The sequence below is a fragment of the Microcaecilia unicolor genome, chromosome 4, assembly GCF_901765095.1.
Source record: "Microcaecilia unicolor chromosome 4, aMicUni1.1, whole genome shotgun sequence".
Lineage (NCBI taxonomy): Eukaryota > Metazoa > Chordata > Amphibia > Gymnophiona > Siphonopidae > Microcaecilia > Microcaecilia unicolor.
Genome location: NC_044034.1, coordinates 58,812,444 through 58,836,952, shown reverse-complemented (window position 1 = coordinate 58,836,952; position 24,509 = coordinate 58,812,444). Strand labels below are relative to the sequence as shown.

The 24,509-nt window shown below is 45.8% G+C and overlaps 1 protein-coding gene across 6 annotated transcripts in view; it reads left to right on the top strand.

Annotated features, from left to right (window-relative positions):
- The window catches only part of LOC115468503 (protein NPAT), a 111,229-nt gene that overhangs the window by 57,689 nt on the left and 29,031 nt on the right, over window positions 1-24,509 (top strand). For all 6 annotated transcript variants that reach the window (XM_030200266.1, XM_030200265.1, XM_030200267.1 and 3 more), the window contains 4 exons: window positions 180-309; window positions 579-670; window positions 2,847-2,934; window positions 6,895-6,994. In XM_030200266.1, the coding sequence (XP_030056126.1) occupies window positions 180-309; window positions 579-670; window positions 2,847-2,934; window positions 6,895-6,994 (410 nt within the window). The remainder of the gene's footprint in view (window positions 1-179; window positions 310-578; window positions 671-2,846; window positions 2,935-6,894; window positions 6,995-24,509) is intronic.

Sequence of the window (24,509 nt, the reverse complement as noted above, 5' to 3'; positions counted from 1 at the left end):
TTGGACAGCCTTTCTGTTTTAATTTCTTGTTCATATCTCCATATAAACAAGTGGGGTTTTTTTTTTTTTTTTTGTACAGTATGACCTGTCATGTGGTATACAACCATGCTGACCGATGTGTGTTCACTTGAAGGCACTGTTTTTTCTGAGTGATCATTACATTCTGAATGTTGTTTCAGTGACAATCAGAAGAGAAGACCCATGGTATTGTCAGGCCCTCACACAACTGTTCGAAATATCCAATGCTCCAGCATATCTACAATGGGAGAAAGTGACATGTTCCAAGAACTCCGAGACGGGAACTTCCCAGTGAGTGTACAAGTCCAAGGCTTTTCAGTGATGGAATTTCATTCCTTGGTCAGGATAAATGTACTAATAGAAGGAGCTAAAAGTGTATTGGCATAGCAGCAAATAGACCTTGTTTGCACCAAACATGTACTTAGTGCTTAACTTGAACAGTTACTAACTTTTATAGTTTTGTTTATGGTAAAGGTTTTAGTAAAATCTAGAAAAACAGTGGAGTTAAAAAGATGGGATAAAATAAAAATATTTTTTTTAAAGTATGTTTCTTCATGCAGGAAATGGTTATTCAGAATGCTAGAGACACGATTCTGAGCAATAGATGTCTGCAGGAGAAGCTGGCAGAAAACATCAACAAATTTCTGGGGAGGTGAGAAGCTGTTGTGCAATACATGAGTGACATATACTGTTGTAAAATTTTCTTTTCAAGCATTTTTCCTTCCTAGTATGCCTTCCACCTTTTGTCACAGCATGCCTAGGTGGCTTGCTTTCATCTTGCTGCAGGAAGGGTTTCTTCAGTGCTACATCTTTTTTAGCTGGGCAAGGCATAGCCAGGCATTATTTAGCACCTCACCAGCTAAGTCCAGAACCTGTCCAGTAGCTGATGACAGGGGTTCAGTATTTTGGATGTGCTGGTCAAAGAGGTTCCCTCAGTGGGAGATCCCATCTTGGAAGGTATTAGGAAGTCCTACAGAGCATTCCCCTGTGTATCAGGCTATCTGAGCACTCGTCTCGGCAGAGTGAGACCCTACCCAAGTGGGGCTCAAAAATCTGGAAAACAGTAAGTAAGCTTTTTTTAGTGTCAATAATGTTTGTTGTATTGTTGAATTTTCCCAATATTCAACAATTTACAACTCTCAGAAAAGAAACCTAAAACTTAGAACATACATACACACAGAAATAAACAAATCTATGTACATTAAGGTATCCCCAATTATCCACTAATACATTTATCCTCCCCCCCCCCACACACACACAACCACACAGCAAACTGCCTGTTGGTTCTTCAGGCAGCTGTCAACTTCTCTTCCATTCCCCATTCCACATTTTACTTCACTAATAACCCCTTGCTTTTAATACTCCAATCCCTTTTAACCATCCCCTTAACATTTATTGAAGGCTCAACCATTCTTCCCCGCCCAATTGGGAGTAGACTCCTTTAAAAAAAACAAAAAACTTTTTTTTGATGAGGCAGCCATCCTAAAATATTTAGATATATTAGAAGCAAGAAGCCGGTAAAAGAATCAGTTGAACCACTTAATGACTGAGGGGTAAAAGGAGCACTCAAGGAAGACAAGGCCATAGGACAGATTAAATGAATTTGCCTCAGTGTTCGCCGAGGAAGATGCTTCTTGGAGGCCACATGTAACTTCGAGTTCTGAAATACCTGCTTGCTTTAATTACTGCCAACAAATATCCCCACTGGGATGGTAAGGCACTATTTTTCAGGGTAGTGATAGAGATAGCATCACTTTCTCTACAGGACCAAATTTAAAATTGTGATTTTTTCCAGGCCCTCAGACAAAATGGACCAGAGTACCTGAAGAATAAGTTAGACCTCTAAAGTCCTCTCAAGGAGCATTACTGTCTGTACCCTTATTAAAGTAAATCACACACTGTAATACTTGCCAGCGAGTTTTCTCAGGAGTAGTCCCACACCCAAAGGGGCTATGCTTAACTCAAGACCACCTCTAATTTAGGAAGCAGGTGACAGCCTGGCTCTTCTCCCAATCCTTTAATACATGTAACAAATGACTATCCACTCAGTCAGCATCTATGCTAACTTGCTACACACCTTGTAACTAAGACCAGTTCCACGTCCATTGTTCAGCTGTAAATTTTAATTTGCATTCAGTGTAGCCACCTATCTATTATTATTAGCATTTGTATAGCGCTACCAGACGCACGCCAGCGTTGAACACCTGACACAAAGAGACCGTCCCTGCTCAAAAGAGCTTACAATCTAAATATCCTAAGAACTTTTGTTCTACCCTTCTTGGTTGTCTATGGGACTCCTTTTCAAAGCACTTAGACTTGTGCAGTTACATAGTAACCTGTGGAACTTTGTAAGTGTGTAAGTTCTTTGAAAATACGCCTCTGTGTCTCAACTGCATTTGCTCCCTCAGTTGCCTGTTGTTTCATTGTATCATACTAACATTATGAACATAATCTCTGTTGTTTGAATACTCTGTATGCCTATTAATGTATTTTGCACCTGGCAAAATTTGTATTGTGCTGACATGTATCATATCTGTTATATAAATGTTCCTCCATGCTGTTTATTATGAGATCATTTGTACCCTGCTGACATGTATCATATTATTCCTATTAGGATTCAGTTTGTCTATCTCCAGATTTACCTTTGATTTATATTTACATTTAAATTTGGTCATTTTACTAATTATTATTCTGTTAAGTGTAAGGGGGGGGGGGGGGGGGTTGTTTTGTCAAGTTATGCCTGCTGTACACTGCCTTGGGTGAATCTCTTCATAAAGGTGGTTACTAAATCCAGTCAATAAATAAATATTGTATTTTTGCATTCCTAGTGACGCAAATGCTATGCTCACCTCTAGACAGACAGACAATACTGCTGCAGAGCCAGACCCAGCGTTTGATGAAATTTTGGCTCTTGAGGTAAGAGGTGGTTTTATATACTAGGGTCGTGTGGTTGGGGAGTTTGCCAGCAGTCTGTAGCGATTCCTAGGCAGGGGGAGGAGTACGGAAACACTCCCCCTGCCTGGGTCGTTGTTTGTTGGAGGGGGTTGCCAGTTGGTAGGGGTGCCTTTATGGATCCCTTTACTCTCTCTGTGTTCCGCCCTCGAGGACGGGGCAGAGAGACATGGTGAGTTGGATGTCTTCACCACCATGAACTTACGAACTGTTTAGGGATTTTGCAGATGGCTTCAGCAGGTTGTCTTCAGAATGTTGAGGTAGCGTTTTATGTACAGACTAGTAAAAAAGGCCCGTTTCCGAAACCAATGAAACGGGCGCTAGCATGTGGCTTTTTTTTTTTGTGTGTGTGTATGTGTCACAGAGTTATTGTGTGTGTGAGGGTGCGGTGTGTGTGCAGGTTGTTGTGTGTCTTTTTTTTGTTTTGTTTTTTGCTTGGGGGTTGGGGGATGTGCTGTGCTGTCCTTGGTCACTGTTTGCTGCTGGCTGGGTCGCGGGTAATCCTTCCAGCTGGGCCGCAGCTTGTCCTGTTCGCCCAAGTCCCAGATGGTGAAGGGCACGTTGTTTTCCGGCTCCTCTGACTCCATGTCAAGCGATCCCAAATATAGTCTGTGCTATAGGCCCTCTGGCACTCTTCAGTACTGGCATTAGGCATTTAAAAATTTCTACCCCCCCCCCCCCCCCCCCCCCCCCCCCGGTCTATTTTTGCACATACCCACAGCAGGAATATTCTTCTCGTTCCAGCGGTGGTTCTGTGCTCTCCGTGCTGCACAGATAATGAGCTATTATGCTGGGGAATGCTCCTCCCTTATTGTCACGTAGTTTCCTCTGATTGGTCTGTCTTACGTTGCCTAGTGTTGCCTGGGAACGGTGTTGTGATGGTCCTTTGTGTTTCAGAATGTTGAGGGTGTTTTTTCTGATTGGTCCGTCATGCGAGGGCGGGTCAGTGTTGTGGCTTCACCACCATGAATCCATGAACCCTGACTGAGTGACTTCAGAACGTTGTCTTCAGAACGTTGAGGGTGAGTTTTATTATAGTAGATGGGGCATGGCTGAGGGCGGGTCTATGAGTGAGGGTGACTGGTCCTAGCCTATAAAGACTACAGGATTTTTGTGCTTCTCTGCCTTGGAGTGAGCTTCTCTGCCTTGGAGTGAGCTTCAGAACGTTCAAGGTGGGATTTATTAATATAGATGTCCTCCTACAACACACTATAGTGTCGTCAACAACCACTGAATCCAAACTTCATCAAACCTACCTTGTTTCCTCAGGACCTGTAGAGCTAGCCCATGCTGCAATTATATCGCTTCCAGGAATGTCCATCACTCTAGAAGGAGGGTTGGGAGTTTCCTATGCACTATCCCGAGGTCACCTTCTCAAATGGGTAACGAGGGTGAAATTGGTAATAGCTATGAAGGGGCACATGACTCAGAGCCATGTTCTCTGAACCTACACTTTTAGCAGTCTCTTCTTCAGGAGTCAAACAGTGAATCAAAACCATAAAATTCCTTGTACTTAGTTTCTGCAAAAGCTGCCAAAATCTGTTGTCATACCAGAGGTCCTATCCAACTGGCTTGACTTTCTGGAGAGTGTCCCATGTTGAGGCTGGCTGAAGTCCACAACTCTGTTTCGGCAGAAACCGAAAAAGTGGCCTTGCAGCCACCATCTTTGTACCTCCACCCACCCACTAGATTTGCTCCTGCTTATGTTATTCCCAATTCCAGAATGGCAGCCACGACCTCCCGCAGCAGTCTCTCAAGGCTGCCCTGGGAAGTCGCAGGCACCATTTTGATCATGAAGCCATCGAGGCAGGAGCAACACGGGATGCTCCTTCCCCAAAGAAGCTACTAGACCACCAGGGCCTGTAGAAGGTAGTCCTGGAGAGGGCCTAAAAGGACAAGGGGGGGAAGGGTTGGGGGATGAGTTTTCACTTTCAGAGATGGGAAGGAGAAGGGTGGCTCAACGGGTGGGGTGGGGGGCGAGGCATGTTTTTATTTTTTTGTTCTGACTGAAATTGCTCAGTCATTTTTGGCTAAAACCCAAACCCACATTTCTGGTCAGTTTCAGTGCCAAAGCAATGTTTTCAATTGGTGTGCCATGGCAGGTCTAAAGTGTTCTGTGGAAGTTGTTTTCTTGTCTCTAGAGGTTGGGAGCAGAGAGCAGTGATTTTGTAGAACCTGCTCGTGCTAACCCCTGAGCCTTCTCTCTGATGTAACTTCCAGCTTCTGCATAGGCAGGAAGCGGCAGAGAAGGCTCCGGGTTTGGCACAAACAGGCTGTATGAATTGCTCTCGCTGCCACTGACCTGTAGAAACAAGAAAACCTTTTTAAAAGTTAACTTGGGGTGGGGGATCAAGAGACAAGGAGATACCTGGTCATCGGCTGGACAGGAGGAAGAGATGCTGGATTATTTGTGAGCATGGGGAAGTACAGAAGGTAAATGCTAGATTTGTGAGGATGGAGGGGTGAAGAAAAAGTAAATGCTGGACTATTTGTGATGGGGGGAGGAAAGGTAAATGTTGGACTTTGTGGAGGAAAGGGAAGAAGCTAAAATGCTGGATCATATGTAGAAATGTGGTAGAAAGTAAAATGCTGGGCCACGTGTGAGGGTGTGCCTTGGCAATTTTAGTGCTGTGTAAGTGTGCTGTAAGATGAAAGGCTGAAAATTTCTGTTCTAGTCGATGAGAATCCATGAACTAGTGGCCTTTCTGTTCTATCAAATATAGGACTTGCTGGCCTAGGGAAGGATTTTTGCTGTATTTTTAATTGCAACTTATTACCAAGGTACTAAGTGGTCGAATTCCTTGCTGAAATACATTAGATCCCAGCACGGTTGCTTAGTTTTTCACAAGTTTTTGTAATCTTTCCTTTTTTAAAGGAAATGTATTTACGATTCTTTCCTTTATATGTGGGATTATAGTTTTTATTTCAGATTATGTACTATCATCTTGTAGCTTGATAACCACATTGAACTCGAATTTAACCACTGAATTAATCTTGAGGCTGAAATTAAAGAATTCAACCTCACTCCTAAGATACTATATAACACTAACAGCAGGCTAGTGCGGCCATACTTTCTCTCCCCCCTCATTTGAAGAGCTAGTAGCTTTAGTACTGACGGATGGACAAGGGCTCTTGAAAAGCAAACATCTGAACCTAGATGGTCCTGATGGTCACCAAGTATGCTGCATTACCTTGCTGTCTAGGAGAAACCTCCAGTAGAGATGAGGAGCTCTGCTCTTTTTTGAATCCATAGGATAAACCCCTTCTTTGGGGAAAAGCTGGTAGGGCCTCAGAGACCACACATGGGTGGGATCAATAAGTATAGAAACATCAAATGTTTGCTAATAATGGTTAACGAGAGGACATCCCGCCCATCCTGTTAAATTTTGAGTTAAAATGAAACCTCAACTGCCCTGGGAAGGTCCCAATTTGGCCATATATCCCCCTATTGGGTTTCTATCACTGGTTTCCTTACTCTGGTAAAAAGGAACAGCAGCGAGCAACTCCACCCTGCTGAGAACAAGCTGCTGTACCAAAACCCCAGAATCGTACTTAACAATCACAATACAAGTATGGACTGGATCCACTCTTGTGAACCAACACGTTTTGTTTTAAAGGCGTCAATTTTTTTTTATATATATATATATTTGAATCAAAAAAAGTCACCTGCATTCAAAATATCACTCGACTGAGTATAAACCAACTCCATTAGGTATGTTGGGGCCTGTTCTTGCTGATTCAGAATATTGCTCCCTGACAAAACAAGCCCCCCCCCCCCCCCCTTGTTTCGCAATAGCTGTGTCAGGAACTTGCTCAATAAGTAAACAGGTATGAGGAAACCCTTATGATTCCTTCAGTAGATCAGTACTGTTCTAATGAGCTGTTTCATGTTGACATTGGATTAACCTGCTGTCTTCTCTTCAGGGTGGAGAAATCCACATGTCTGAAGAGGCTCTCCAGGACATCTTAGAACAGACTGCATCAGATCCAGCATTTCAGGGACTGTTTGACTCGTTTGAGTATGGTAGGTATTTCCTCTGTTTCCCAGGTATTCTGAAAGCAGATATAAACTGAGGAAAGGAAAATGTGTTGGGGGAGATTATACTGTCATATGATTTTGTTTTAATAATCCAAACCTTTTTCAGTTTCCTGTATGCTTCTTAGACTGTAATCGAGTGTGCTAAAGTGTTCTGCTCTGGGGTAGTAGTGCTGTCCATTGTTTGCCGGTAACAAAAACAGTAACATGAGTTGATGTGAGCACCAGTTACTGTGCTCTTCAGCTTCCTTTAGGCCCTAAGACCCCGCTTGTGCCTAAGTTCCAGGGTAGCTACCTGTAGTGGCACTTTTGTTCTATGCTATCTTTAAAATTCCAAAAGGTCATCTTTCCATAATTATGATTTCCATAGTGTTCTTACGAATACGTTGTTCAGTATTGTTTTTTCAACTATCAGTTAAAAAAGTTCAGATCTGAAATGCTACTTTAGTAAACCCTTAGATTGTATCTGTGTTTGGTTTGTAGTAATGAACTGAGTATTTATATGCCTGTGCTGAAAATTATTAGGGAGTGGAGTGGCCTAGTGGTTAGGGTGGTGGACTTTTGTCCTGGGGAACTGAGGAACTGAGTTCGATTCCCACTTCAGGCACAGGCAGCTCCTTGTGATTCTGGGCAAGTCACTTAACCCACCATTGTCCCATGTAAGGCGCATTGAGCCTGCCATGAGTGGGAAAGCACGGGGTACAAATGTAACAAAAATAACAAAAAAAAATGCCAGACCAGTCCAAACAAGTGGGTTTTGTCCCCCTGCCAGTAGATGGAGACAGAGTAAAAAGCTCAGAGCTGACTTCTGTCCTTTATAGGGGGCAGGTTCCGTATTTTAAAAATGGCTGCCGAGGCTTCTGGCAGCAGTGCTTCTGGCAGCAATCTCGCAAGACTGCTGCCAAAGCAGCCATTTTGAGAAAACACTGCAGCGCCACCCGCAGCACAAGAAAACAGCGGAGAGCACTGGAGACGGAGTAGCGACAGTGGGCAGGAAAGAGTGGGATTGTTTCCTGCAGCTGCAGAGGCCACCACACCACCAGGGCGGACGGCAAGGTAGGACTCTAGTACGCTGGAGGGGAATGGCAGCATTACTGCGGCGGTGGGGGCAGGGTGGGCGGGCGGGCGGGCAAGCAGGTTTTGGCACAGTATAAGTCGGGGAGCAGGTTTTGGCACAGTATGTCATCACAAGCACAAAATATAAGGAAACCAATATATAAGGATCTGCATGAAAGAAAATAATTTGTTTTATTATTTTGACTTACGAAAACCACTTGTCCCTGAAACATGCTCAAAACAGAATAATCCATTTACAAAAGAGATGAGGTGAAGATGTGGTTCTATGTGCCCCAATAAAAGAGTTTAATTTTAAACATAGCATAGTAACATAGCAGATGACGGCAGAAAAAGACCTGCATGGTCCATCCAGTCTGCCCAACAAGATAAACTCATATGTGCTACTTTTTGTGTATACCTTGATTTGTACCTGTCCTCTTCAGGGCACAGACCGTATAAGTCTGCCCAGCACTATCCCCGCCTCCCAACCACCAGCCCCGCCTCCCACCACCAGTTCTGGCACAGACCGTATAAGTCTGCCCAGCACTATCCCTGCCTCCCAACCACCAGCCCTGTCTCCCACCAGTCTTTATAACACCAGGTTTCCCATGGCAGATTACAGCAACAGTTAAGATGAACCGATCAGTAAACCGCATTGAGCCTGCCATGAGTGGGAAAGCGCGGGGTACAAATGTAACAAAAAATAAAAAAATAAAATAAAAATAAACAGGATATCCTCACTGAAGTTTGGCCATGTATTACTATATTGTATAGAACAGTGTAGAAAAAGTAGCACAAAATATAGCCTTTATTATTGCTGTTTCCACCAGCTACAATAATTTTTTTAAGCAGTTTTAGTGATGATATATTTGGAAAAACTAAATATGAAAGTGCAAAACCCCTAAGAGAGAAACTTCATTGGCTCCCACTTAAGGAACGCATTGCGTTCAAGATCTGCACGGTTGTACACAAAATCATTTACGCAGACGCCCCAACCTGCATGCTAAACCTCGTGGACCCTACCGCCCAGAAATGCCACAAGATCATCCCGCAAATTTCTCAATCTGCACTTCCCCAGCTGTAAAGGACTAAAATACAAGCTGATGCATGCCACTACCTTCTCTTACATGAGCACACAGCTATGGAATGCATTACCTACAGACCTGAAAAAACAATCGACGAAATAACTTTCACAAATCTCTGAAGACACATTTCTTCAACAAGACCTACAAAGAAAACCTATAGCCTCACTAATCCACTTCACCAACCCACCCAGTTATGAATGTCCACCTTCTATACTTCCTTCTTTCTTCTCTTACTAAATCTCTACACCTTACTAATAACTGTATTTGATAGCCTGGAATGACAATGTAATAACAAAATTATGTAAGCCACATTGAGCCTGCAAATAGGTGGGAAAATGTGGGATACAAATTCAACAAATAAATTCAGTTTTATTTCATGATTATTCATATCTATGTATGGAAAGCTTTCAAATTAAAAAGCTGTTGAGTAAAAAAAAAAAATCTTTTGTTCTTCACCTTTTAAGGCACTAGGCTGAAAAAGGGGTGGAGGGTGGGAGAAGGGGAGAGGGAGAAGAAAAGAATATGCTGGACCGGGGGGGGGGGGGGGGGGGGCGGGCGCCAACTGATAATTTGTAGGGGGACACCAGAGACCAAAGCACCAGCCCTGATATCCAACTAGAGTTATTTCTACGTATATCTGTTGGCTTTAATTTTTTAGTCTGGGACCCTTGTTCTAAAAAGATTCGATGTCTTGCACTACTACAAAGAATTAGTTATTATTATTTTGCTACCTCTGGAGTACACAAACTGAGGCGCCAAACTTGAGTTCTCTGTCAGTAAGTTTCTGGTTGTGTTTGTTTATTTTATGGCCCAGAGCGGCTTGTTAAATGAGGAGACCACTGTTTGTTTTTTCCTGTTCACAGCATATTTAATGTTCGTCGCATGAGTACTCTCATGCGTTCCAGATTTTTCGATGCCTCTGTTGCCAACGGAAATTTTATTAATGCCTCAGGATGCCTTATCATTTTCACTTTCAGATTTCACTCTGCTTGGGATTCTGTTATGGCGGGAATAGTCAGTTTCTTTTGCACTGTTCTCTAGACATGGCAAAACATTTTGGGTCTACTTCCTACAAAGTGTCTAAAAAAAAAAACCCTACACAATTCTAAGTGTGGTGTTTGTTAGTTCTTGATGGTCATGGCTCTGTCTTTCCTGCTAGGTCTGTCTGTCCATGAGCTGTGTAGCTAATTGTGAATGCATTTTCTATTTTCCACTATTGTCTTATTACACCTGTTTTTCTTATGTCAGACTAATCTCAGAGACTATTTTTTTTAGATGTTAGTACCATCTCAATTGCTCTGAATTTTTATAATTTTATATAACCTATCTGGTTTGTAAGTGGCACGTTATGAATTATATTATTTCACTCTTCCCATAATTTTAATCAGGAGCACGACTTCCTCTGACAAAAATCTTACTCCATTGGGTTCAGTTTTGGAGATTTGACGATCTAAGCTGTTGATTTGCTTCTCTATAATGCTCTTAGTTTCAGTTCCTGCTATAGTAAGGGTATTATTTAGGGGGGGGGGGGGGTATATTGCAGTCTACTATTCATAGTTTTAAGCATCTTTCTAGCTTTCAGATGGTTGGCTTTCCTTTTGTCTTGGCCAGGACATTGTAGTGATATGTTCTATACTAGAGAATGAGTTGGGGACATAGTTTGTGCTTTCAAAAGGTGCTTAAAATGAGATATTGATTTCTGAGATCTCAAGGCACAAGATAATATATTCCATATCAATGGGGCCACAACAAAAAAAATGCTCCCTTCCTTATAACCATCAACTGAGTCTCTCACACTAAACAAAAAGTATCCGTTGAAAGCGGATTCCTCACAGAAGCATATTGTCATAATCACCTTTAATGTGATGAATATACCTTTCCTTGTATAATAATGCTGATTTTTCATAGCAGTTTTCTAAAATAAAAAAGGCTAAAGAGACTAAAGTTGTATTTAAGTTTTGAATCCTGGCTCTTTAAATTTTTTCACAGTTTATATTTTCTTTTGTGTAGATATCTGATTTGTTTAAACATAACTAAATGCAGATGATAAACTTTGTATTGTGGTAAAGAATGTGGATTAACTGGAACGTCATTGTTTAGAAAGCATTCCTGCCATATATGCTCATGAACGGGTGAGTGTGGAATGTGAGACTTGCACTTGGAGTGCAGGAAAATAATGAAAATAATGGGCATGGAGACTGAATAACCTTTGCATAGTGGACCCAAATGAATATAACGTGAAAAAAGTATAAAAAATAAGTGCTCAAAGGTACCAAAAATGCTTTCGTGGTTGCAAAGCAAGAGTACTTATGATTAAACACATCAACACCTAAGATCATACTGGACGTTATCTAACCCTTCCTATCTTCAACCCCTAATGTGCCTGAATCTTACCTACCCTATTCCACTCTAACATCTAATTGTATTTGTTCCTCTACTGGACTACTACTACTACTACTTATGTAAGCCACATTGAGCCTGTAAATAGATGGGAAAATGTGGGATACAAATGTAACAAATAAATGAATCATCGATAACTGAAGAGTAGAACATATCAAAATGAACTGCTAGTGACAGGAACATATAGAGTGTGATAGAGACTAGCAAAATGGGAGGTAAACTGGAAACAAAGAAATCTGTCAGGTGAAGTTGCAAAGAGTGTTTATGTACGTGAAGGAAAGAAAACATAGCAATTGACAAACTTGGTGTACTTAGTGTACAGGTGACAGTAGTTGCTATGGCTGAAAAGATGATATATTTGAACAGTACAGCAACTTTTTTTTAAGTGGTGAAGTGCTGTCATATACTGTATTAAGTGCACCTCGTGGATGACAAATATAACTGTTCTCTAGTAAATCAAGTATAGAAAAAAGAAAGAAGAACACAGCATATTTGATAAAAAGGCTTAACTTCATTGTGCAGGTCAAATATTCTGATGGCCCGAGTATCTGAGTCTCAGTTTACCGATAAAGTAGTGCTTGGTGTAGCATGCATTCTGAAGTGGTAGCTGTTATTTAAAACTAGTAAAAACTAGTAAAACTAGTAAAAAAAGGCCCGTTTCTTGCTGAAATGAAACGGGCGCTAGCAAGGTTTTTGGCAGAGTGTGTATGTTTGAGTGTCTGTGACAGTGACTGTGTGAGAGAGAGAGTGAATGTGCAAGTGTGTGTGTGTGTGAGAGACAGTGAGAGTGGGTGCAAGTGTGTCTGTGAGAGAGTGTATGTGTGTTTATGTGAGAATGAGTGTGTGCTTGTGTGAGACAGTGAGTGTCCTCCGCTCTCCCCTCTCCGGTCTGAGGACTCCCTACCCTATGGTTTGAGGACCCCCTTCCCCCCGTCCCCCCTCTGTGGTCTTAGGGACCCCCTCCCCCCTGCCTAGTTTACCTTCGATAGTCGATGACGGTCGTCTGTACCAATGAATCTTCGTATTTTGCATCAGTGGCAGGCAGGCTTCAGAGTAGGCTATAGTAGTGAAGTCAGGGGATTAAAATAGGTTTTGTTGCAAGGTTTTGGTGTGGGCACGCGATTTGCAAGCCCCTCCCCCCCTTGGCGATATCACCCGACCCACTCCCCCCACCCCCCCCCCCCCCCCCCCCCCCCCCCCGGCCGCATAATGAACCCCCTCGGTACCCGCAAATACTAACTCTGTCCGGCCGCTGCTGCTTCTCCTGTTCAGCAGCAGCAGCCGGAACATAAAGAAAAAAAAAAAAGTTGTTAACTAAAACGCACCTCTACAGCCACTCCTCCTCTCCCCTCTGATGTCGCTGCGCTCCTCTAGGGTCTTCTCCAGGGGCAGCGACGTAAGGGGAGAGGAGGAGCGGCTGCAGAGACATCAGCTGTCTGTCCTCTTTTTTTTGTTGTTGTTAGTGTGGGAGGGCGGGTCGGCGGTATTCAGGTCAGCTGGGCGACAGGTTCGGGAGGGCAGCAATGTTGGGGCGGCGGTATTGTCCTCAACTGGGCGGTAGGTTCGGGAGGGCGGCAGTGTCGGGGCGGCAGTATTCTCCTCAGCTGGGTGGCAGGGTCAGGAGGGCGGCAAGGGCGGTTAGGTTATGCGGAGGGGGGTGGAGTGTGGGAGGTGTGTGAGGTGGAATGTCACTGATGGTGCCTCGCAGACCACGGTCCCAGGCACAGAACGTTGGAAGTGAGAATTATATTATAGGAAGGCATCAGTATCACGGGAGAAAAGGCATGTGCTCAACACTTAAAAGAAGCTAAACGCTTTTAAAAAGATGTGATATTTCAAAAATAAAAGCTGGCACACATTAGCTAAAAAAGGGAGGGTAACGCTCTTGAATAGAAGCAATACCCTGCATAAATAATGGTGCTGAACAGAGGCAATATTGACATAGGAATGCTGGACATAATGCCGTCTCTTGTTCTCAATCAAACCTCCTTGGAGATTCCCCATTGGCGTGCTCCAGGGCTTTCCCTCCTCCGGCTCCTGCCTTCTGCTGTATCTTCCTGCTTTGTGAATTAGGAGGTTGCATCAGAAGGCGGGAGTCAGCAGAGGAGGAAAAGCCCTGGAGCAGGCCTATGGGGATTCTCATTGTGTTGCGAAGGGAGGGAAGAACAAAGGAGAGAGGGAGGGGACGCTAGTCCCACGGTAATTGCGGTTTTTATTACCTCAGGAACAAAGTTTGTACCACAGTGCGGTAAAACGTTTTGCTTCCACACCCGCAGTAAACCTTGGTAAAAAATATTTTTTACCACTGGTCCCCATCCCAGTTCCACTCTCTGTTCTACACAAATGCTTTTCATCCCTTCTTCGTGGGAGACTTTTTCTTGTCTTTCTACTACTTTACTTTGGTAAGCCTACTTAGTTTGTACTGTACATGCTATAGAGAATAGTGTCCCCTGGTTCATTCTGGATACAAAAGCTTTCTTTTATACAAATAATTTGATTTAGTTCCCTACTGCAAACAATTGTTTTATTCATGCTGAACAGTTTGTAACCTGTATGGTCAGGGCCAGCATTGGACATTTTGGGGCCCAGGGTAGATATTAAGGAGAGGGGTCCCTAATCTTCTTTCCTCCTTGCCCAGCACCCCCCCTCCAAAATATATATATATATATATATATATATATATATATATATATATATATATATTCCCACCCAGCATTACTACCACACATAGATCAACTTTATATGACTTCTTCACACACAAAACACAGCAGGTCTTCACCAAATAGAGAGCAAGGGATCACAAATTAGTTATAGAAAAATGAAAGCCAAAATTGAATTAAACTCGGCAAGTACTGCAATACTGGAGAAATAAAAACAGAAATACATGTCCTTTTGTACTGAACATTACAAAAATCTGTGGTTCACATATCCCAAAGCTATAGAGTTGTTACTCCAAACCTTCTACTCTGACACCTCTGTTTTTCTACACTGACTGACTCATACTGATATTAGGCTCTAAATTTTTTGTTGGAACATTTTTACTGACTCCAACTCCACCCAAAATTGCTTCAAACTCTGATTCAACTTCACAGCCCTGCTAACATATTCCAGTTAAATCAAAAAGAGAACATTTTATTCTACCTTTGTCCAAACACTTTTCTATCATGTTGGTCCCAATTTCTCTCTGCTTTCCTGTCTATATTCTGCTAATTCTCTTTCAAATGACTGCTGAACATTTCTTTTCTCAGCCTTCTGTTTTCTTTCATCTTTCATCTACTCTCAATCACCATGTTTCCACCGCTGTACTTGCCATCGTCTTCTCATTTTGCTTCCACCCACTTGGCTTCTCCATATAGTTCTACCATGTACAGTATCTCCCCTCCCTGTACTCTTATAGCTCAGCATTTCCTCTCCCTCCCTCCCACTATTGCAGCTTGGCATCTCCCTGTCACTTTCGCTCCACCGCAGCATATTTCTGACCCATTTGTCTTCCTTCCTGTGCCCCCCCCCCCCCCCATGGTCCAGCATCTCTCCCGCTTTTTCTTCCTGTTCCCCCCCCCCCTCCATCCAACAATTTCTCCCTCCCTCCCACCCTTCTGCTCAGGGTCCAACATTTCTCTCCCTCCCCTTCCTACCTCCTGTTCAGTATATCTTCCTCCTTCCCCTCCATCCCATCCCAGGGTCCAACATCCCTTCTCTTTTCTTCTTCCCATTGTTGTTTAGTTTACAGCTGTCTGGTTTTGCAGATCAAGTCAGCTTTGTATATATATAACTTATTCCCTTATTTATGATCTAGTAGGGCAATTAGCTAGCTTGTGTCTTCTTGGTCTTCTCACAGACTGTAAACAGGCTTGCTTAGCCCTAGTAATGGGCCATAAACTTTAACAAGTGTCTGTGTTAATTCAGAGTCTAAAACAAACAGAGACATTTTCAGTGACGGACAAGTATGAGTGATAAGTATTCGAGGGAAGAAGTTTACAAAGGGCAAATGATGAATATTTGAGAAAAATACCAAAGAAATAGAATTATGTGAAGGTGACCTTAGAGGTCAGAATTGAAGAATACCAGATAAGTAAGAGAGAAAATATAAGGCATTAAGTGATTGGACAAAATTAAGCTTCAGTATTCTGCCTAAGCACATCTTGTACTAGGTCAGAATCTGATAGCTTCCAAAGGAAACGGAGAGAGAGAGAGATTTTATTTTCCTATACTGAAATTTGGACTGATATAAATAAGAATTCAATTTTCTGTAACACTGGTATAAAAGAATTTTTATTGTAACCATTTATTTACTCTAATAAATTTTAGCATTATTATAAAAGAGAAAAACTAATCTCAAGAGCGTTTCCTTTGCTAGAAGGGCTTTCTTTCAGTCTTCTGTTTTGGTTAGCTTCCCTTAGAGGCAAGTGGGTTGTTAATTGTTAATACATTCCATATCATCATGCTGATCAATCCATAGACTGGTTGGTTGTGTCCATCTACCAGCAGGTGGAGATAGAGAGCAATCCTTTTGCCTCCCTATATGTGGTCATGTGCTGCCGGAAACTCCTCTGTATGTTCTCTATCTCAGCAGGTGGTGGTCACACACAGCAGCAGCTCTGGCTAGGACTCCAAGCCTAATTTTTAGGTTTTGTTGAGTGCCTGGGGTTGAGGGCTCTTCTTGAGCAAGTGCAAACCTGGTGGCGCCAGGTCCCTCCTTTTCTCCCCCCTCCCGCTGGCTCAGTAAAAAAAAAAAAAAAAAAATTTTGGACGTCCTTAAAGGCGTTTATTTCGACATTATTTAAATGTTTATTGCAGCTACTCACTGGGACACCAGGTCGTTACAGCTCGGAGCGAGAAGCAGGTAATTTTTACCTTTTTATAGCGGGCAGGGGGTTCCCCGATCGATCTCCACGTGGCCTATGGCGTTGGAGGGCGAGGGCGCGAAGAATCGCTCCCCGGACCGCGTGTGCGCTGTTAGCGGGGATGCGGGGGTCTTAAAGTCTGATTCGCCCTTGTTGGGTATCAGTTCAGAGACCGGTCAGTGTCCCGGGTCTTCCTCCGGTGCGGCGGTTTTTCCCGCCATAAGCGCCCATCCCCCGCTGCTCGCCTCCGCCATCTTGGGCGGCCACTCTGCTCGGACGGCTTCTTCTTGGGCCGCCCTTGAGCTGGGAGACGTTAATGCCGTGGCCGCCTTTGATTTGGGCGACGGCAAAAAAGCGGCTAAAGTTAAGCGCCGTTCTTCCCGCGCAGCTCCTTCTCAGAGTGTCGCGCCGGACGCCATCTTGGATGCGCAGCATGTTTCTCCCCCGCTCTTGCGAGCGCCGGTTGAGGGTGCGTCTAGGGCTGTGGTCCAGGCTGCTGAAGTGCTCAGTCTGGGGGGTTTCTCTCCTGAGTTTATTTTGCTGCTGCATCAGGCCTTTCTTATGCAAAACGCTGCCCCTTCTCCCTTGTCCATAAAGGGGTTGAGGCCCCCGGAAGTAAACGCCCTCGGGTGGATTCCCAGGCCTTAGAGGACTCTGTTGCCTCTGATGTAGATGAGGGCAGCGTATCTGAGTTCTCCCAACGGTCCTTTGGGGATTCCTTGGAGGAGACGGATTCCCGCTCGGATGGAGCAGATGACCCCTCTGCAGCACGGATCTTTCGCTCAGAGGATTTGCCCAACCTGTTACTGCAGGCCATGAGCATTTTGAAGATTTCCTCTCCAGAGGACGTCTCTCCCTCAGCCCCTGTTGGCTCCGCCATTATGCTGGGGACGAAGCGCCCGCCTAGAACCTTCCACGTGCATGATGCCATGCATACCTTATTTTCGGCTCAATGGGATGTCCCGGAAGCGAGCCTTAAAGTGGCTAGGGCTATGTCCCGCCTCTATCCTTTGCCTGAAAGTGAACGGGAGGCCTTTCTTTGGCCTACCGTGGATTCTTTAATCACTGCGGTGACTAAGAAAACGGCGTTGCCGGTGGAAGGTGGCACGGCCCTAAAGGACGCCCAAGACAGAAGATTGGAGGCGGCCTTAAGGTCGTCCTTTTAAGGCGGCTGCCTTAAGTTTGTAGGCCTCAGTTTGCGGCTCCTACGTGGCCAGGGCGTGCCTGACGATTGTGCAGCGGGCTTCCCCCTCGGATCCTTCCTTGAGGGCTGATTGGCCGGCCCTGGAATCGGGCTGGGCTTATTTGGCAGACTTACTGTATGATGTCTTGAGAGCCTCGGCTAAAGGTATGGCTTAGACAGTCTCTGCGCGGCGGTGGCTTTGGCTGAAACATTGGTCTGCGGGCCACGCCTCTGTCCCGCCTGGCTAAGTTGCCTTTTAAAGGCAAGCTGCTCTTTGGGGTCGAGCTGGACAAAATTGTGACCGATCTCGGCACGTCTAAGGGCAAGAGGTTACCAGAGGTCAGGGCTCGGGCTAGTGCTCGCCCCGGTGACTCCAGAGGACGGTTTCAAGAAGCCCGTCGGTACCGCCCGGGCAAGTCGGGCTCCTCTGCCCCCTCTTCCTTCAAGAGGAACTTCTCCCCCAAGCAGCATTCCTTTCGCAGAGACCGCCGTCCCGGAGGTGCGCCCTCCGGTTCTCCCCCAGGGTCTCGTACCCAATGACGGGGTCCTGGTCCATGGCCCAGTGCAGAGACCAGGGTAACTTCAGACGCTTGGGTGCTGGAAGTCATCAGAGACGGCTACAAGCTAGAGTTCTGCCGATCCTTAAGAGACGGGTTTGTACTCTGTCCCTGCAAGTCTCCGGTCAAAGCTGTGGCAGTGCAGCAGACCTTGGACAATCTGATCCGCCTGGGTGCGGTCGTTCCGGTGCCAGAAAATCAGCTTGGCAAGGGACGTTACTCCATTTACTTTGTGGTACCAAAGAAAGGAGGTTCTGTACGGCCTATCCTCGACCTCAAAGGGGTCAATCGGGCCTTGAAAGTTCGGCACTTTCGCATGGAGACTCTCCGCTCTGTTATAGCGGCAGTGAAGGCAGGGGAGTTCCTGGCATCCTTGGACATCAAGGAAGCGTACTTGCATATTCCCATCTGGCCTCCTCATCAACGCTTTCTGCGTTTTGCAGTCCTGGGCCGACACTTCCAGTTCAGAGCCCTGCCATTCGGGTTGGCTACTGCTCCGCGGACCTTTTCCAAAGTAATGGTGGTCATCGCGGCCTTCCTGCGAAAGGAAGGAGTACAAGTCCATCCTTATCTGGACGACTGGTTGATCCGAGCCCCCTCTTATGCAGAGTGCGGCAAAGCTGTGGACCGGGTGATTGCTCTTTTGAGCTCCCTGGGGTGGATCATCAACTGGGAGAAAAGCCAGCTGCGCCCGACTCAGTCCCTGAAGTATCTGGGAGTTCGATTCGACACCCAAGTAGGCAGAGTGTTCCTGCCGGACAATCGGATTGTCAAACTTCAGGCTCAGGTGGACCAGTTCCTAGTAGCCTCTCCGCTCCGGGCTTGGGACTTTGTGCAGCTGTTGGGCTCTATGACGGCCACGATGGAAGTAGTGCCCTGGGCCAGGGCTCATATGAGACCAATACAACACTCTCTGCTGCAGCGCTGGACTCCGGTGTCGGAGGATTATGCTGTGCGCCTTCCCTTGGACCCAGCAGTGCGCAAGGCGCTGAGCTGGTGGCTGCAGACAGACAAGTTGTCTGCAGGGATGCCTCTTGTGACCCCGGAGTGGATTGTCGTCACGACGGACGCCTCTTTGTCGGGCTGGGGAGCCCACTGCTTGGGAAGGACAGCGCAGGGGCTCTGGTCTCCTGCAGAGGCAAAGTGGTCTATCAACCTCCTGGAACTCAGAGCCATTCGGTTGGTGCTTTTGGAGTTCCTCCCGGTACTGGCGTTGAAGCCAGTACAGGTCCTGTCGGACAATGCCACGGCTGTGGCCTATGTCAACCGCCAGGGAGGTACCAAGAGCGCCCCTCTAGCCAAGGAGGCCATGAATCTATGCCAGTGGGCGGAAGCGAACCTGGAACAGCTGTCAGCGGCCCACATTGCCGGTCATGAATGTCAAGGCGGACTTTCTCAGTCGCCATACCTTGGAGCCCGGAGAGTGGCAGCTATCTGCTCAGGCGTTCTTGGACATCACGAAGCGCTGGGGCCAGCCGAGCCTAGATCTGATGGCGTCATCGGCCAAATGCCGCGCTTTTTCAGCAGAGGACGGGACCCTCGATCCCTGGGAGTAGATGCTCTTCTCCAACAGTGGCCGACACAGGAGCTTCTCTATGTGTTCCCGCCCTGGCCCATGTTGGGCAGGGTGCTAGACCGGGTGGCAAAGCATCCGGGCCGGATAATCCTGGTGGGTCCGGGCTGGCCCAGACGTCCCTGGTATGCGGACTTGATCAGGCTCTCAGTGGACGATCCTCTGCGGCTGCCAGTGGAGCAGGGCCTGTTGCATCAGGGTCCCGTGGTGATGGAGGATCCCTCCCCCTTTGGTCTTACGGCCTGGCTATTGAGCGGCAGCGTCTGAGAAAGAAGGGCTTCTCAGACAAGGTCATCGCCACTATGCTAAGAGCGAGGAAGCGCTCTACTTCTTCTGCTTACGCCAGGGTTTGGCGTACCTTTGCAGCATGGTGTGAAGCAGGCTCACTTTCTCCCTTCACTGCTCCAATTTCTTCAGTGTTGGCGTTCCTGCAAGAAGGTCTGGAGAAAGGCCTGTCGCTCAGTTCCCTTAAAGTCCAGATAGCGGCTCTGGCTTGCTTCAGGGGCCGCCTGAAGGGTGCTTCCCTGGCTTCGCAGCCAGATGTGGTGCGCTTTCTCAAGGGAGTTAATCACCTGCGCCCTCCTCTGCACTCAGTGGTGCCTGCGTGGAATCTCAACCTGGTACTAAGAGCCTTGCAGAAGCCGCCTTTTGAACCCTTGTCAAGGGCATCTCTGAAAGACCTGACGTTGAAAGCAGTCTTTTTGGTGGCTATCACTTCAGCCAGAAGAGTTTCCGAGCTCCAGGCACTCTCATGTCGAGAGCCCTTTCTGCAGTTCACTGAGGCAGGAGTGTCTATTCGCACAGTGCCTTCCTTCCTGCCCAAGGTTGTTTCTCGCTTCCATGTGAATCAGCAGCTCTGTCTCCCTTCCTTTCGTAGGGAGGACTACCCAGAGGAATACTCTGCTCTCAAATATCTGGATGTGAGACGAGTCATCATCAGATACTTGGAAGTGACCAATGATTTCCGGAAGTCGGATCATCTGTTTGTCCTGTTTGCAGGTCCTTGTAAGGGTCTGCAGGCTGCTAAGCCTACAGTGGCAAGATGGGTCAAGGAAGCCATTGCAGCGGCTTATGTGGCCGCGGGGAAGGTGCCGCCTATCCAGCTGAAGGCTCACTCCAGTAGAGCTCAGGCGGCCTCGATGGCAGAGGCCGGGTCCGTCTCCTTGGAAGAGATTTGCAAGGCGGCAACTTGGGCATCGGCCCATACCTTCTCCAGGCATTACCGCTTGACTGTGGCTGCTCGGGCGGAGCCCCGGTTTGGAGCTTCAGTGTTGCGGTCAGGGATTTCTATGTCCCGCCCTGGGTGAGTACTGCTTCGGTACATCCCACCAGTCTATGGATTGATCAGCATGATGATATGGAAGGTAAAATTATGTATTATACCTGATAATTTTCTTTCCATTAATCATAGCTGATCAATCCATAGCCCCTCCCAGTTATCTGTATTGTTTATATTCTGGTTGCATTTCAGGTTCAAGTTTAGTCTTCAGTTTCTGTTCAGGAGGACTTCGTGTTCAAGTTTTTCAATGGATTCTTCAAGAGTTGAGACGAATTTGTGTTACAGTGAGCTGCTGCATGCCTCTCCCCTCCGTTTTACGGGGCTGGATTGAGACTTAAATTCTGCCGGCACTCCCTCCCGCTTTGTGCGGCAGTAGGGCAGCTTTGTACCCCTCCCGCTTCGGCGGTGTTGGGGTCAGTCAGCTCCTCCCGCGGTTGCGGTTGCAGGATAAGCCAGATCCCCCCGCATCGGCGGGTGTGGTGTCCCTCCCCCGCTCCGCGGGGATGAGCTGGACGGATTCCCCTCCCCCACTTGTGTGGGGATGAGCTGGGTTAATTCCCCTCCCCCGTTTCGGCGGTGGTGAGCTGGGCAGAGTGTCCCTTTGTGGGTGTAATTCTCTAAGTGCTGAGTCCTGCGGATGGAGCTTGGATATCGACATACGAGGAGTTTCCGGCAGCACATGACCACATATAGGGAGGCAAAAGGATTGCTCTCTATCTCCACCTGCTGGTAGATGGACACAACCCACCAGTCTATGGATTGATCAGCTATGATTAATGGAAAGAAAATTATCAGGTATGATGCATAATTTTACCTTGTCCACCATCTTCCTCCCTCTCTTCTGTCCCCTCTCCCTATCTCAGAGTTGGCATTTTCCCCTTTCTCTATATCCCTTCCCTTCCCCCAGGATACGTTAGAAAAGCGCAAGAAGGCTGCTGTGATCCATTATGTGTTCTTTCTCCCCATCCAGTCAGACTTCTCCTGGCACAGACAGCATATGAGAATCGCAGTGCTGGGGACCTCGAAGAATATGTTGTAAGATAGATCGGGGAGGGAGAGGACAATGTCAGACTGGGGTGGGGAGAAAGAAAAGAGATGCCGAACTTCAGAGGCCCAGAGCAGCTATTTATTTTGTTTATTTATTTGTTGCATTTGTACCCCACATTTTCCCACCTATTTGCAGGCTCAATGTGGCTTACATAGTACTGTCAAAGGCGTTTGCCCAGTGGGTGGATAACAAATACAAAGTTGTATAGTGGTCGTATGAGGTATAAGTGGAGGGTCGGAATGGATGAAGATTGCGTGTTGTCCTGTTCGATCATAGTCATGCTGTGTTGGTAGGTGAAGAGGGTTACATGGGGTCATTGAGGTAGGCCTTTTTGAAGAGGTTGGTTTTTAGTGATTTCCTGAAGTTCAAGTGTTGATTGTTTTCACAGCTTTTGGGAGCCCATTCCATAGTTGTGCGCTTATGTAGGAGAAGCCGGCTGCGTAAGTTGTTTTGTATTTCAGTCCTTTGCAATTTGGGTAGTGTAGGTTTAGGTAGGATCTTGATGATCTGACTTTGTTTCTTATTGGTAAGTCTATGAGGTCTGTCATGTATTCTGGAAGTACGCCGTATATGATTTTGTGGACTAAGGTGCAGATTTTGAAGATGATCCGTTCTTTGATTGGGAGCCAATGCAACTTTTCTCGGAGGGGTTTGGCACTTTCAAAACGTGTTTTGCTGAATATCAGCCTGGCTGCTGCATTTTGGGCGGTCTGGAGTTTTTTTATGAGTTGTTCTTTGCAGCCCGCATAGATTCCGTTGCAATAATCTGCATGGCTTAGGACCATTGATTGTATTAAGTATCGAAAAGTTGCTCTTGGGAAGAAAGGTTTTAATCGTTTGAGCTTCCACATTGAATAGAACATTTTCTTTGTTACAGAGTTTACTTGGCTCTCGAGGGTAAGGTTGCGATCGAGTGTTACACTGAGTATTTTCAAACTGTCCGAGGTAGGGAGGGTATGTCCTGGAGTATTTATGGTTGTAGATTTGTATTTGTTATATGGAGAGGAGAGGATGAGGCAAAGTTGTTAATCACGGGAGGATTGTGGAAAATTACAAGTGGACCTTACGAGACTGGGAGACTGGGTGTCTAAATGGCAGATGATGTTTAAGTGATGCATGTGGGAAAGAGGAACCCGAATTATAGCTACGTCATGCAGGGTTCCACGTTAGGAGTCATGGACCAAGAAAGGGATCTAGGTGTCGTTGTTGATACGTTGAAATCTTCTGCTCAATGTGCTGCTGCGGCTAAGAAAGCAAATAGAATGTTAGGTGGTATTAGGAAAGGAATGGAAAACAAAAATGAGGATGTTATAATGCCTTTGTATCGCTCCATGGTGCGACTGCACCTTGAATATTGTGTTCAATTCTGGTCGCTGCATCTCAAAAAAGATATAGTGGAATTAGAAAAGGGGATGGGACAGCTTCCCTATGAGGAAAGGCTAAAGTGGCTAGGGCTGTTCAGCTTGGAGAAAAGGCGGCTGAGGGGAGATATGATAGAGGTCTATAAAATAATGAGTGGAGTTGAACGGGTAGATGTGAAGCATCTGTTCACGCTTTCCAAAAATACTAGGGGGCATGCGATGAAGCTACAATGTAGTAAATTTAAAACGAATCAGAGAAACTTTTTCTTCACTCAACATGTAATTAAACTCTGGAATTCGTTGCCAGAGAATGTGGTAAAGGCGGTTAGCTTAGCGGAGTTTTAAAAAGGTTTGGACGGCTTCCTAAAGGAAAAGTCGATAGACCGTTATTAAATGGACTTGGGGAAAATCCACTATTTCTGGGATAGGCAGTATAAAATGTTTTGTACGTTTTTGGGATCTTACCAGATATTTGTGACCTGGATTGGCCACTGTTGGAAACAGGATGCTGGGCTTGATGGACCCTTTGTCTTTCCCAGTATGGCAGTACTTATGTTTTTTCAGTGTTCAGTTTCAGTTGGAATGAGTTTGCCCAGGAGTCCATGATGTTCAGACTATCATTGATTTTGTTGTTTATTTCTGTCAGATCATGTGTTGAAGGGGATGTATACTGTAACATCTGCGTAAATGAATGGGTTAAGGCCTCGGTTGGATAAGGACTGTGCCAGTGGGAATCATCATGTTGAAGAGTATTGGTGATAATAGTGATCCTTGAGGTACTCCGCAGACTGCTTTCCACAGTGGTGATATGTTTGATTTTACTTGATGAGTTCTGGTGGTTAGAAAGCCTTTGATCCAGTTAAGTACATTTTCTTCAATCCCGAAGTGGCCTAGTATTCTTAGTAGTATGTTGTGGTTTACCATGTCGAATGCACTCGACATGTCGAACTGGAGGAGGAGTATGCTTTTGCCTGTGGCAATCTCCTGCTTGAATTTGGCCAGGAGGGTGACTAGGACTGTTTCGGTGCTATGGTGGGATCGGAATCCTGATTGTGAATTATCCAGGTATTCCGTAAGCTGTTTAGTCACGAAGCTCTCCATCATTTTTACTACTAAT